The sequence below is a fragment of the Dromaius novaehollandiae genome, chromosome 22, assembly GCF_036370855.1.
Source record: "Dromaius novaehollandiae isolate bDroNov1 chromosome 22, bDroNov1.hap1, whole genome shotgun sequence".
Classification (NCBI taxonomy): Eukaryota; Metazoa; Chordata; class Aves; order Casuariiformes; family Dromaiidae; genus Dromaius; species Dromaius novaehollandiae.
In genome coordinates, this window is record NC_088119.1 from 9,865,798 (window position 1) to 9,879,128 (window position 13,331).

At 67.7% G+C, this 13,331-nt stretch overlaps 2 protein-coding genes and 1 non-coding gene across 3 annotated transcripts; 2 read left to right on the forward strand and 1 right to left on the reverse strand.

Moving 5' to 3' along the window:
- Positions 1–1,852: 1,852 nt before the first annotated feature.
- Positions 1,853–2,932, forward strand: CISD3 (CDGSH iron sulfur domain 3). The gene is made up of 2 exons (XM_064524689.1): positions 1,853–2,142; positions 2,254–2,932. Exons 1-2 carry the CDS (start codon positions 1,924–1,926, stop codon positions 2,422–2,424), a joined length of 390 nt encoding a protein of 129 aa, XP_064380759.1. The 5' UTR covers positions 1,853–1,923; the 3' UTR covers positions 2,425–2,932.
- A 285-nt stretch (positions 2,933–3,217) lies between these two features.
- On the reverse strand, positions 3,218–11,970 carry PCGF2 (polycomb group ring finger 2). The gene is made up of 9 exons (XM_064524688.1): positions 11,845–11,970; positions 9,051–9,190; positions 8,841–8,937; positions 6,707–6,762; positions 6,346–6,580; positions 6,037–6,085; positions 5,840–5,938; positions 5,658–5,738; positions 3,218–5,293 (listed from the first exon to the last, which is right to left on the reverse strand). Exons 2-9 carry the CDS (start codon positions 9,160–9,162, stop codon positions 4,958–4,960), a joined length of 1,065 nt encoding a protein of 354 aa, XP_064380758.1. The 5' UTR covers positions 9,163–9,190; positions 11,845–11,970; the 3' UTR covers positions 3,218–4,957.
- A 1,131-nt stretch (positions 11,971–13,101) lies between these two features.
- Positions 13,102–13,175, forward strand: TRNAN-GUU (transfer RNA asparagine (anticodon GUU)). The gene has a single exon. It is a non-coding gene; the product is annotated as a tRNA-Asn (tRNA).
- Positions 13,176–13,331: the final 156 nt, after the last annotated feature.

The window sequence follows — 13,331 nt, forward strand, 5'->3', positions numbered from 1 at the left end:
CCGTGGCGGAGGGAGGGCTGAGGGCTCTTACTTCTGTAATCAATATTTCAGAATTTGATTTGCGCTACAAAAAAAAAGTAAGAAAAGGAAAAAATTCCCTTTTGTTCAAGATCATCATTTTAACATCAAAACGTCATCAGCCTCGTGCCCAGAAATGCCGCTTTGTAGCTGCACGCAGGGTCCGTCGGGCTGGCAGGAACACGGGCGGCTGCGGCTGAAGAGCAGAGACGCTCCAGGGCTGGGTTTTTCTGGTTTTAAGCGTCAAACACAATGTTTTCGAGTCTGCCCGTGCAGTGCTCTCGCTGCGGCTGCGGGGCGCGAGGCCTCTCCGCGCGGTGTCTGAACCAAGCAGCACTTAGAGACCCGAACGCCCGCGCTTAGGAAGCGCCTAAGGTGCGGAGGGGCCTCGCTGCCCGGGACAGCCCCGAGCGCCTGCAGAGCTCGCGCTTTGGCGGGGTTTAAGCACAGCCCCGAGCGGGCCAGCAAAGCTGAGCTTTGGCCCATGGGAAAGGGATAAACTCGAAAAGCGAGAGCTGGGAGAGAAGGGGCAAGTTAAAACGTCTAAGTAGATGTTTGTATGATCTTTTTTTTTTTTTCCTAAAAAAGGGTTTTTATTTGAAAACTACATGGCCAGATTTGTAGCCAGGAATGTACTAACTTTCTTACGTATTTGTACCGTTGCTGCACGTCGGCATCTTCTGCTCGCGCCGCGGGAGACTCGACAGGACGCTTCTGTTTTATTTCCTTCTTAAGGACAAAAACCAGTTCAGGTGCGAGTGGCAGAGGATGTCTCAGACAGACAACTGCTCCTCTTTACCCTTCCTCTGTCTGCCGAGAGGCAGGAACCCAACGGGCCTCACGGTCTCTCCGTCGTGTATAACGCACATACCGTCTTTGTACCATTAATGCATTTGTATGACCAAGAAATTGTCACAGTCCTTGTTCTTTTTATTAAAAGAATGTTTCCAAAAAATAAAACATAGGCTACAACGCTCTGCTTCCGCCCCGCGGTGCCCCGGGCAGGCACAACCCTCGGAGGCCAGCGGTGCCCGGCAAAGGGGCCGCGGTGGCGGTCACGTCCCCGCTGATGCTGCCGGCCGCGAAACCCCCCAACCTCCCCAGCTCCCCCCCCCCCGCCTTGGGTCATCTGCACCAGCTCAATCATTTCAGCTGTCAAAAAAGTTTAAATTTCCCAGTAGTTAAATGTTAAAAAAAAAAAAAAGGAGGGAAAGGAGTCCAAAGCTTTGATGCCTAAAAGCTGGATTTCAAGGGGAAACGGAGGAGCGTGCGTTTGGTGGGCAGAGGGACGCCCACGCTGCCTGCAGCAGAGCGAGGGCAGGGAAGCGGCACCCCCAGACCCCCGGGGGGGCGGGGGGCAGCCCCCAAAGGGCTTTGGGTGCCCAGAGTGCCAGGGGACGGCAGTGCTGTGGGGCTGAGCCCTGCCACCGCCACCGTGGGACACAGCACCCGTTTGGACCAGGACCTGGCCCTGCAAGGAGCTGTGCAAGGGGCTGTGCACCGGGGATGTGCAAGGAGCTGTGCAAGGAGCTCTGCACCCAGAAGGGGACGTGCAAGGGGCTGTGCAAAGGGCTGTGCACCGGGGATGTGCAAGGAGCTGTGCAAGGGGCTGTGCAAGGAGCTCTGCACCCAGAAGGGGACGTGCAAGGGGCTGTGCACCCAGGGGGACATGCAAAGAGCTGTGCAAGGAGCTGCGCACCCAGGCAGACGTGCAAGGAGCTGTACACAGCGGGCGGCGGTCGTGCAAGGGGCCGCGCACCGGAGGAGGGACCCTGCAAGGGGGTGGGACTGTGCAAGGGGGTCCCGCACCGGGGGGAGGGACCGTGCAAGGAGCCGCCCCGCCTCCGCCGGCCGCAGCCTCTTCCGGCGGCGCCGGGAGGAGGAGCCGGGCCGGCGCGTCGGGCCATGGCGCCGCTGAGGCCGGGCGCGCTCGTGACAGCGATGCGGGCGGCGGCGGCGCTGCTGCAGGGCGGCGGCGCGGGGGGCGGCGGCGGCGGCGCGGGGGGGCTGAGCCCCCCCCGGGCGCAGGCCGAGCCCGTCGCGGCCGCCGAGGAGCCCTTCGCGGTGGAGCTGAAGGCCGGGAGGACGTACGCCTGGTGCGCCTGCGGCCACAGCAAGAAGCAGGTTTCGGGGGGTTTTTATCCCTTTCGGGGGTTCGGGGGTTGCGGGGTCCCGGCGGCGGCTGCACCCCCCCCCCCCCGGCCGGTGCTGCCCTGCCGCCCCTTCGCTTCGCAGCCCTTCTGCGACGGCGCCCACAAGCGCGCGGCGCCCGGTGTCACCCCGCTGCGCTTCACGCCCGACGCCGACGGCCGCGCCCGGCTCTGCGGCTGCAAACGCACCCGCTCGCCGCCCTTCTGCGACGGCTCCCACCGGCGGGACCCCGGGCGCGCGGCCCCCCCGCCCTGACGGGCCCCGGGCGGAGAGCGGCGCCTCGGCCCCGTCTCGGCGGGAGGGGAGGCCGGCGGGGGACGAAGCAGCAGGACTGGGCCTTGGACGTGGAGTCCCAAACCGCAGGCGCTGGCCGGCTCCGGCGGCACGAAGCCGGGTTCCCACACGGAGCCGGGGTTCCCATGCGGATGGATTCCCACGCGGAGCCGGGGTTCCTGCATGGAGCCGGGGTTCCCATGTGGATGGATTCCCACGCGGAGCCGGGGTTCCCGCATGGAGCCGGGGTTCCCACGCGGATGGATTCCCACGCAGAGCCAGGGTTCCTGCGTGGAGCTGGGGTTCCCATGTGGATGGGTTCCCACGCGGAGCCGGGGTTCCCGTGCAGATGGATTCCCACGCGGACGGGTTCCCGCGTGGAGCCGGGATTCCCGCACACGGCCGGGTTCCCGCGCCCCCGGGCCCTGCTTCACCCCGAGACTCGCTGCCGCTGTGTAAATGTTGAATAAAGCCGAGCCCTCAGCCCGGAGCTGGCGCCTGCTGCTTGAGCCCGAACCCCGGCACGGCCCCACGGCGACAGGGAGACCCACGGATGCCCCCAAAAGCCCCCAAACTGCCCCAAAGCGTGAGCAGGGAGCAGGGACCCAGTTACCCCCAGTTGCCCCAGGCTGCCCAGCTGCCCCCCAGCCCTGCTAGGGAGAACGAACGCCCGCAAATAGCCACAAAAACCCCCGGAAAACGGGGCTTTTGGGGCTGGTTGCGCAGAGCCGGCGGCCGACGCTGCCGGAGGGACGCGCAGCCCCGTGCGCGCGAGTCCGTGACAGTCCGCAGCATTTATTACATTTACAAAGCTGTGTAGTTATACAAACGTTTAACCCATGACGATATATGAATATCAGAATATATTACAGGACATTAAAACGTCGTACAGGATGCAAACATACAGAGCAATTTGGTTTGTACCATATAGGAAAAAAAACCCCAAAAAGCAGAACAGCCCCCAGTGCCCCCCAAATGCCGGGTCGAGGCGCTTCCGCCGCCTCCCTCGCTCCGTTTTGGCCTATTTACAAGGAGAAAAGGGGCGTCGGGACGAGTGGAGCCCCCGGCGCGCTGCGAGCCCGGCGGGACGGACGGGGCAGCCCCCGCGGGCGCCCGCTGGGCTTGCGAAGGTGCCTGCAAAGTTCATCGTGGGGGTTGCGCTACTTAAAAAAGGGGAAAAAAAAAAAAAGAAAAATAACGAGTAACATCCCACGTTTACTGACCTTTGGAGTTCGTACAATTCCCGTGCCGGTTTCCTTTGGTTCTCCACGTGCCGTCGCGCCGCCGCCGCAGTGTCCCCCCTCCCGGGGCGCAGCGACGCGAGCCCGCGCTGCCGCCGGGGCTCCGCAGGCACTTGCTTACTTGTTCATTTTGTTTTTTTGCCGTCCATCCTCCCCGCGACCCCACGACGGAGGGGGACGAGACCCCCGGGGCCGCGCGCCCGGGCTCCTGTGCTTGTGCGGTGCAGAACCTGGTCCCTCGGCCCGGAGCGCGCGTGTTCCCGCGGCCCGGCGGCACCTTCCCGCGCTCGCCGCACCAAAACCTCCCGGCTAAAGGCACTGTAGTTTATTTTTTTTAAAATGCAATGCAGAGACAGGAGAGGGGGGAGATGGGGAAAAATAAAATGCTCCGAAATGGGGGTTCGAGCTGGGGGGGCTCGGAGGGGGCGGGTGCAGGAACGGGACCCCACGGGCGCTCCGGCGCGTTCAACGGCGTCTGCAGAGCCGCCGTCCTGCACGGGGGCTTCCAGCCACCCCGAACGGTCCAGCTGCACCGGCCGAAACCCTCCGGAGCAGGCGGGAGCCGGCCCTGCCCGCCAGCCCGAGGGCAGCATCGCTGCCCGGCCGCCCTCGCAGAGGGGAAGGCACCGCTCGGGGGGGGCTTGTGCGGCCGCACCCCCCCCCACGTACGGGCAGTGTCACCTTGCGAGTGTGGAGGGGGAAAAAAAGAAAAGCAGCTACTTACTGTGCATAAAGGGGAGGCTTTGCTAGGCCAGAGCCTGAGACACTGTCCAGAAACCACACAGGGGAAGCAAAATAAATAATAATAATAAAAAAAAGACACAGCGACGTGCACGGCGAGGTAAAGCCGCGGCGAGGCAAAGCTGCGGCGCCCGGGGAGGCTTCGGCTGCTGTGCTCGGCCCTTACCTGTGCGCGGCCCTCACCTGGGCCTCTGGGCTCCGCTGCTCACGGCCCCGGCGCGGGGGGGGGAAAGGGGGGGAAAAGCATTATAGAAACCGAGCCGGGCAGACGGCAGCGCCTGCGGGACCCCCGGCTCCGGCATGCAGCTTGCGTTAAGTTAAAATAACGAGAAATAATAATTAAAAAGAAGAAGAAGAAAAAAGAACATTTAAAAATATCCAACCACATTTATGTGTCTTATTTGCATCTTAAATTAATCTGCTCACTCAATAGAAAATAAGTATGTATAATTTTTTTTTCTCCCTATGTACACATATATATGTATATATATAATATATATATAGATATATAAAAGGGCGGGCGGGGGCGGCGCTTAGGTCAAGGCGGAGGCCGCGCTGCCGTTGAGAGTCGTTTTGCGGCCGCGGGGGGCGGCGGGGGGTGGCGGGGGGCCGCCGGTGCCGTTGGGCAGGGCCCCGCTGGCGGCAGCGGTGCCGGAGCCGGGCGAGCCGTGCGGCGTGCCGGGGCTGGGCAGCGAGGCGGCGGCGGCGGCGGCGGCGGCGGCGGGTGCCCCGGGACTGGGCGCCTTGTCGCTGCCCGACTCGCACTCGGAGGCGCCGCTGGTGTTGGTGCCCTCGGAGTTGGGGGGCTGCGCGAGCTTGAGGCGCTTGCAGGCCGGCTGGACCCGGTACTTCAGCGGCAGCGGCCCGTTCTGCGGCGGCACGGCGGGGGGGACACGGTGGCGCGGGGCACGTGGGGGCCGCGGGAACCCCCCCCCCCCAAAAAAAACACCCACATCCAGCCTTGGGGTTTCCAGGCGCTGGGTTACATTTCCCAATTTGCCTTTGCGTCGCCTAAAGGCCCGTGGGAATTTTCCCCGAGTTTTTCCCACCTTCTGGGGGGGCTAAGGGAAGCTGCGGCACCCGGCGACCCCCCCCATGCCGCCACCAGCATCCCGCGCCCGCGGGAACAACCCCGGCCCCCTTCCCAAAGGCTCCCTCTAATTAACAGCGGGGTTTTTCCATCCGTGGGGGGAAAAAAAAAGACCCCCCCCGCCCCCCCCGCGGGCAGCTTACCCGCCTCCAGGGGTAGATGTAGGCGATGTCCATCAGGGTGTAGTACTCCTTCAGCGGCTCGTCCTCGTAGAGCACCTCCACCTGCGCCGGCAGAGCGTTGGCCCGGGGGGGGGTTACAGCCCCGTCCCCCCCCCCCCCAAAGCACAGCCCGGAGCCGCTGCCCCCCCCGGGCGCGCGCCCACCTTGTACTTGCTGGGCACGTCCATCTTGTTGCGGAGGAATTTGGCCAGGTGCATGACGGTCATGGCGGCGGGGCAGCGCAGGAACCGCACGCCGTTGCGCTGGGCGAGCAGAGGCGTCACCACGGGGGTGCCCGATTTCCCCCCCCCGGGGCTGCTCGGGGACCCCCGGCCCCGGCTGCTGCCAGCCCCCCGCTCACCTTCTCCTTCTCCAGGTCGCCGTTCTCCAGGGCGCCTTTCTTCTCCTCTCTGCCGGGGGGGGGAAGCAAGCGGGAGGTGAAGGGGGTGCGCGGGGCCGGGATGCCGTCGGGGGCCGAAGCCCCGGGGATGACGAAGCCCCGGCGCCGGCGGCAGCGTTGCCGTCGGCTCAGAGCATCGGGGCGGCTGCAGCGCTCGCGGCATCGCGGCGCCGCCGGGGACCGCAGCCGGCAAAGAGGGGGCCGGAGTTTGCTCCAAAAAAACCCCCCCCCAAAAACAAACCCCGAAGCTTCCCGGCAAGCAGACGGTACCTCGTGCCCTCGTAAAACTCGATGGACAAGCTGACGATCTCGTCGTCGGCCAGGCCGCCCCCGCGCCGCTCGGCCCCCTCCCCGCGCTCCTCGCCGGAGCCGTGGGGCGCGGTGCCGGGGGCCAGGGCGGGCGGCGAGGCCGGCGCCGCGGGGCGGGCGGGCGGGCGGCCCCCCGGGCACTCACCCTCCACCACGGGGTAGGCGGCGTAGAAGTCGCGCCGCCGCTTCATCTCATCTGCAGGAAAAAGGGGGGGAAAAAACCCCAAATATCACGGGGCCGAGCTGCCCGGCGCCGGTGAAACCCGGGGGCTGGGAGTGGGCTAAAACCAACCGCGACCCCCCCGCGTACGGGAGCCCGTACCTTTGAAAAGCCCCGGGACCAGTTTGTACACTATATCCTGCAGGGTTTTGTCTGACCTGGGGAAAGAAAGGAAAAAAGAGAGGAAAAAATTACAAAACATTAATTAAAAACAATTAAAAGAGAGAGAAAAGAGACGGGGCTCGGTCCCAGGAGCGGGGCCCCGGCAGCCCTTCCCGAGCCCCCGCAGTGCCCACGCGCCCGGCAGCGTGTTTGGGGGGCCGGGACCCATTTTGGTAGCAAAAGCTACTACAAAAACATACCGAGAGCTTAGAAAACTCTAAGCTCAGCAAACACTTCTGCAAGTTTTAGTTTGCATCTTATTTTTAAGCTCAGATATAGTCTATGGCTGAGGCTTTGATTTCGCTCAGCTGCAAATACTGCAGGGCAGAGGCAAAGTCAAGTCGTTGCAAAATAAAGCGACGCCGATCAGCTGTATTTTACCCCGTTTTGGGGTAGGAGCTTCAAAAGCACCCGAGCGACAGGGAAGGCTGAAGCCCCGTCTTGGGCAGAGACCTCGGCACCGGGATTTTGCAAAAACACTTGGGCTCTGAACGCTGCAAGCAGGGCATTTGGCGCAGTTTAAAAGCAGCGGCACGGCCAAATTAAAAAAAAAATCTCAAAAACAAAGCGAGAGCAGACGGGAGGGTGAAAAGTAAATTATACCTGCAATTATTTCCATTTTCATAATGAGGCCTTTATTTTCAAGAAAAACAAATGACCGTACCAGTCATTCGCATATTATTTTTAGCCTAACCACGGCTTTCATCCCTAATTCCTCGCTGATGTCACTGCGGTTCACGGGGCCCCGCTGCGATTCCGCTGCTCACGCGCGCGCGGAGGATTTGCTCCGTAATTCGCAGCGAGCGGGCGGAGAGGCAGGTCCTGCCGCTGCACGGGCAGGTAGCGCCCAGGCCGCCCGCGAGGCCGGACCGAGCAGCCGGGCCGCGGCCCCCGGCGGGACCGTTATCCCCGTTTTCGGCTCGCGGGGAGGGACACAAGGAAAAGGGCAAAGAGGTGACGGCAGAAAGGCCGAGCTGCAGCGGCCGAGCACATCTGCATCGGCCGGCCCCGCTCCCGGCGCCGCGCGCGGGCGCGTGGGATGTTCAGGCGAGGGATCGTGGGAGCCGGGTGTAAATATTTCATAGTAAAGCAAGAAAAAAAAAGGGAAAAGTGTTACTACAGAAACGGATTTACATGGAAGAGGCTAAAAAAGAAAAGGGAAGCCCCGCGCGGTCGTGCAGCCTTGCGTGGTTTCTATGCCAACCACCCGCAGCGCTCGCACTGCGGCGGCGGGACGTGCGCGGCCTCCCCAGCCCGGGGCCGGCTCCTGCGCGCCGCCGCCTCGGCCGCCTTTCCCATCACCTCCGGCCCGCGCGAGCAGCGGCTGCAGCGCGAGGCCGGGCCAGAGACGTTCGATGCCACAAGGATGCAGCCGCTGCTGCTTCGTCCGCCCGATGCTCGCGCAGCCCAGGCTCGCCGGCGCGGCGCGCTCCCCGGTCCCTCCGAGCGGGATGCTCCAAGCGCGGCCTCGCTGCGGGTGCACGTTGCAGCCCGTAGCACTGGAGCTCGGCGTGCTGCATCCCCGTGCGCTGCATCCCCACAGGATGCATCCCAGTGGGCTGCATCCCTGTGTGATGCATCCCTGTGCAATGCATCCCCGTGCGATACATCCCTGTGCGATGCATCCCAGCGTGCTGCATCCCGGCGCGATGCATCCTTGCTCACTACATCCCCACACGCTGCATCCCCACGCGCTGCATCCCGGTGTGCGGCATCCCCACATGATGCATCCCCGTGCGATGCATCCTGGCATGCTGCATCCCGGTGTGCGGCATCCCCACGCGCTGCATCCCGGTGCGCTGCATCCCCACGCGCTGCATCCCGGTGTGCGGCATCCCCACATGATGCATCCCCGTGCGATGCATCCTGGCATGCTGCATCCCGGTGCGCTGCATCCCCACGCGCTGCATCCCGGTGCGCAGCATCCCAGTGTGCGGCATCCCCACGTGCTGCATCCCGGTGTGCGGCATCCCCACGCGCTGCATCCCAGCGTGCGGCATCCCCGCGCGCTGCATCCCGGTGCGCGGCACCCCGGCGTGCCGCATCGCTGCCGGGGGAGCCCAGGCGGCCTCACCTGATGCTGAGCAGGGGCCTGGTTTTGTGCACCTGGACGTCGCACATGGGGCAGTACTTGTTGGTCTCCAGGTAGCGAACGATGCAGGTTTTGCAGACTGAGGAGGGGAGAGACACGGCGTGAGCGAAGCCACGGACGAGGGAGCGGCGGCGGCGGTGGCCAGGGCCCCCCGTGCCCCCCCGGGACCGTCCTGGCGCGGCGGCGACTCACAGGAGTGCAGGCACTCCACGATGGTGGTGGCGTCGATGAAGTAGCCGCCGCACAGGGCGCACATGAGGTGGGGGTTGAGCTCCGTGATCTTTATCCGGGTGGTTCTGTGCATCTTGGAGCGGAGCCGCGGCGGAGCCTCTCTGGAAGGAAACCCCCCCCCCCGGGGCCACCCTGAACGGCGTGCGCGGAGCCCCCGCGGCACGGGAACGGCCCCCGCGGGACCCCCCCGCCACTGCCGTGGGTCTCCCCACGTTGGCTCTTCTCCGAACGGAGAGATCCAGCCCGGTGCAGGCAGGGCCGAGCCGGGCAGCGCCGCGGGGGCACACACGCACCAACACACGCATGCACACACATGCATGAGCGCATTTTTGTTTTCTCCGACAGCGAAGGCATTTGCAGCCGGCGCCTCCCGCTCTGGCAGCCGCTCCCTCTCTGGCAGCGGGCGCAGGCAGGGCACCCGCGGGGGCACCGGGGGCACCGGGCGCCGCAGATGTGGGGGGGGTCACCGCCTCCCCGCTCCGGCACCGCCACGTTTGCAACGGGAGCCGGCGGAGCTGGGGCCCGAAAGCGCTGCAGTTTTATTGTTGCCATGGCAACCCCTATACTTGGCGAGGGGCCAGAATATTATTGCAACCATGCGAGGCCGGGGGGGGCCGGGGGGGGAACCAGCCCGCGGCTGGGGTAGGTGAGTGCGGGTGCGATGCCAGTGCAAACGGGTGCCACAGCACCGCGCGCCCGCCCCACGCAGGGACGCACACCCCTGTGCCCGCCCGGGTAGAGACGTATGTATGCTATACGTACCCCCCCGACACGCGCAGGGGTACGCGCACACCCACACACCCAGCACACGGGCGGGCGCAGACCCAGCTCCCCGCCGAACCCTTCGCACACCCCAACCAACAACGAAACAACAGCCGAAGGCACAGGCGCCGCAACCCGGGACACAGCGTGGCACGAGACACAACATGCACCGTACACACCCGCACGCGTGTGTGTGTGTGTGTGTGTGCATGTGCAGGTGTGCGTGCAGGTGTGCGTGCAGGTGTGCGTGCACGGGCTGGGTGTGCAAGGCTGTGCCGGTGTGTGCAGGGGGGGTGCGGGGCAGGGGTGTGCGCGGGGCCGTGTGTGCCGGGCTGGGGCTCTGCACGCAGGGGGTGTGTGCGTGTGTCCGGGTGTGCGTGTCAGTGCCTGTCCCGGTGTGGGACGCCTGTTCCAGCGACGCTGCCCTGCTCCCCGCTCTCGCGGTGCCGGTTCCCGCCCGGGGGGGCCGATCTGGGGCTCCGATCTAGTTCAGCAGCGGGGGCTCCCCGGGGGCCGGCGCGCGGGGACGGTGATGGGGACACAGCGGGGACAGCGATGGGGACATGGCAGGGACAGGGATGGGGACAGGGACACAGCGGGTCCCCAGCACCCAGCCGGACGCCGCGGGGACGGCCAGGACGCCCCTGTCCCGGCGGAGCGGCCGCCCCGGCGGGGGGACAAGCGGGACCCCGGGCCCTCTGCAGACGGGGCGCGTGGGGGGGTGCCGGGGCGGGTGGCCTTGGGGACCCCCCCGGGCTCGGCCCCCCCCGGGGCCTGGGTGCCCTGCAGGGTGGCTCCCTGTCCCCTTTGCAGCGGGCAGGCGGCGGGGCCCCCCCGGCCCTTCGCAGCCCCCCGGGACGCGTTTGGGGTGGATTTCGCTGCTTTTGGAGCTCGCAGCCGCCAATGGCGGCACGGGTCTCCCCGGGAGGGGGGAGGGGGCCGCAGACACCGGCGCAAACCGGTTCTAATAAACCGGGGAGAAGAGCCGCGATTTCCTGCCGGGGGGGGCGAACAAAGCCGCGGCCCCCCCGGCCCCGTTCCCACGCGGGACGGCGCCGCGGAGCCCCGGGAGCGGCCCGAAAGCGGCCTCCGCCGCCGCCCCCCACCCCGCCCCGGCCGGAGCCCTGGGGCCGCCGCGCCCGGTCCCCGTGGGAGCGGCGTCCCGCGGGGGAAGCGCCGGCGGCTCGGGCACGGCCCCCGGCCCGGCCCCGACGGCGGCTTTCGGGGTCTTTTGTCCCCCCGGCCGGGGGCCCGGTGCGGGGGGGGGGGAAGGACGTTTCAAAGTCACCGGCAACTTGGACCCGACGGCCGCCGCCTCCCCGCGCCCCCCGGGCAGCCTCGGCCCCCCCCCCCGGGCCGGCCGAGATCCGCGGCGGGGGACGAAGCGCCGTCGGGCACGGCCGGGGTCTCCCCGGCACTACCCGCTCGCTCGCACGGCGCCGCAGGGACCGGCAGCCCCGGCAAAAAGGCGGCGGAGCGTGAACCCCGCGCTGCCTCCCCACGGACGGCGACCGCCGCCGCGACGGGACCCCCGGACACGGCGCGGGGGGGCGCGGGGGGGCGCCGGGCCGGGGCAGCCCCGTCGGCCTGGGGCGGCAGCGGGGCCACGCGCGTCCGCACGGGGACCCCGCCCGGCGCGACACGCGCGACCGCGCCCCCGCGGCGGATGCCGGGGGGGGGGGGAAGGGGCCCCCGCCCCCCCGGGCCGCGCTCCGGCTCCCGCCCGCGGCCCTTTGTACTCGCCCGCTGACAGCGGCGCGGCCCCTCCCGCCAGCCCCGGGGGGGCCCCCGGCCGCCGCCGCGCCCGGCCCGGCGCCGCTGTCAGGGCCCGGCGGCCCGGGGGGGCGGCGGGGGCCGCGGCACAAAGCGGGGGGGCGGCCCCATCGGCCATCTTGGACGCGGAGAGAAAGACGGCGCGGGCGGGGGGCGGGGGGGGGCGGCGGCGCGGCCCGACGGCGGGGCCCGACGGCGGCGCGGCCCGGGCCGGCCCTACCTGCTGGCGGCTCGGCTCGGCGCGGCGGCGGCGGCGGCGGCGGGGGCCCTTTTTTCGCTGGCTCCTTTTTTTTTTTTCCTTTTTTTTTTTTTTCCCTCTCTCCCCTTCCTCCTCCTTTTTTTTTTTATTTTTTTCCTCCCTTTTTTTTTTATTTTTTTCCCTCCTCCAGCCGCGAGCGAGGCCCCGCCCCCGCCCCACGTGACCTCATTCCTTTAGGGTGTTCGCGCAGAGGTGCGGAGGAGGGAGGCGAGTGAGGGGCCGAGATTGGAGGGGCCCCCCCGGCCGCCCCGCCCCCCTTCGCCCTCGCCGACGTGGGGGGTCCGACCCGGCCCGGGGGGGGGGCTGGGCACGGGGGTCCCCCCGACCCACCCCGGGGGACTATTGCGGCACTGATGACGGGGGGGGTCGTGGAGCCCCCGCCCCCCCGGAGCTGCTCAGGGAGGAGATGCGATCGCCCCAAAAGCCGCTGGAATGGGCCCAAAATCCGAGCCGCCGGAGCCCGGGCCGCTAGGAGCGGCCGAGGCGGGGGCGGGGGTCCCCGTGCGCCCCCTCGGCTGCCCCGGCCCTGCCCGCCCCCCCGGGTCCTCCCGAGCGTCCCGGCCCGTCTGGGGCCCGCAGCGGGGGAGCAGCCGGCCCTGCCCTCCCGGGACCCCCCGGCCCCCTCGGGAGCCGCCCCGGGACCCCCGGAGCCGCTGCGGTGCTGCCCCTGCCCGGCGGCGCAGGCGGGGCCCGGGGTGCCCGCGCCGGGAGCGGGGGAGGAAGCGAAGGGAAGGAAAAAAAGGGAAAGAAAGAAAAAAAGGAAAAAGAGGGAAGGAAGGAAAGAAGAGCCCGGGCCGGGCTCCCGCCGCCGCCGCCGCGTCCCCCGCGGGTGCCGGTCCCGCGGCCAGCGGCATCTCCGGCCCCGGAGCGGCGGGGCCGGCGCAGGGAGGGGGGCGGCGGCTGCGGGGGGCCCACGCGTGTCCCGGCGCCTCGCGCCCCCCCGGCCCTCCGCGGCGCCCTGCCCGTCGGGGGCGCAGCGCCCACGCGTGTGTCCCTCGCCCGCGGGAGGCAGTGCCGCGGCCCCCCCCCCCCCAGGGACCCCTCCCCGCGCCGCCTGTCCCCATGCGGGACGCCCGCCGGCCCCGGGCTGCTGCTCCGCCGCCGCTGCCCCCCGGTGCCGGTGCCCGGTGCCCCCGGTGCCCCCCGATGCCCCCCGGTGTCCCCGGTGCCGGATGCTCCCGCTTGAGTGCACTGGCCGCGGCGGTGGCTCGCAGCGCGGTCTCTGTGGCGCAATCGGTTAGCGCGTTCGGCTGTTAACCGAAAGGTTGGTGGTTCGAGCCCACCCAGGGACGGAGCGCGGCTTTTTATGTATTTCTGCTCTCTCACATATGTGTGTTTTAATTTAATCGCCCTGGAGGAGCGGGCACAGGCGGACAAAGAGCGGGGGAGCTGGAGAGGGAGGTGGCCGGGCCGGGCTCCCCATGGTGCGGCCGGGCTGCTCTCCCCTT

Excerpts from the sequence above, each read along its gene's own strand:
- CISD3 (XM_064524689.1), top strand. The coding sequence starts at position 1,924 with ATGGCGCCGCTGAGGCCGGGCGCGCTCGTGACAGCGATGCGGGCGGCG. Across the intron at positions 2,143-2,253 it reads GCGGCCACAGCAAGAAGCAG|CCCTTCTGCGACGGCGCCCA; the intron begins GTTTCGGGGGGT and ends TTCGCTTCGCAG.
- PCGF2 (XM_064524688.1), bottom strand. The coding sequence starts at position 9,162 with ATGCACAGAACCACCCGGATAAAGATCACGGAGCTCAACCCCCACCTC. Across the intron at positions 8,938-9,050 it reads CGTGGAGTGCCTGCACTCCT|TCTGCAAAACCTGCATCGTT; the intron begins GTGAGTCGCCGC and ends TCCCCTCCTCAG. Across the intron at positions 5,739-5,839 it reads ACGTGCCCAGCAAGTACAAG|GTGGAGGTGCTCTACGAGGA; the intron begins GTGGGCGCGCGC and ends CTGCCGGCGCAG.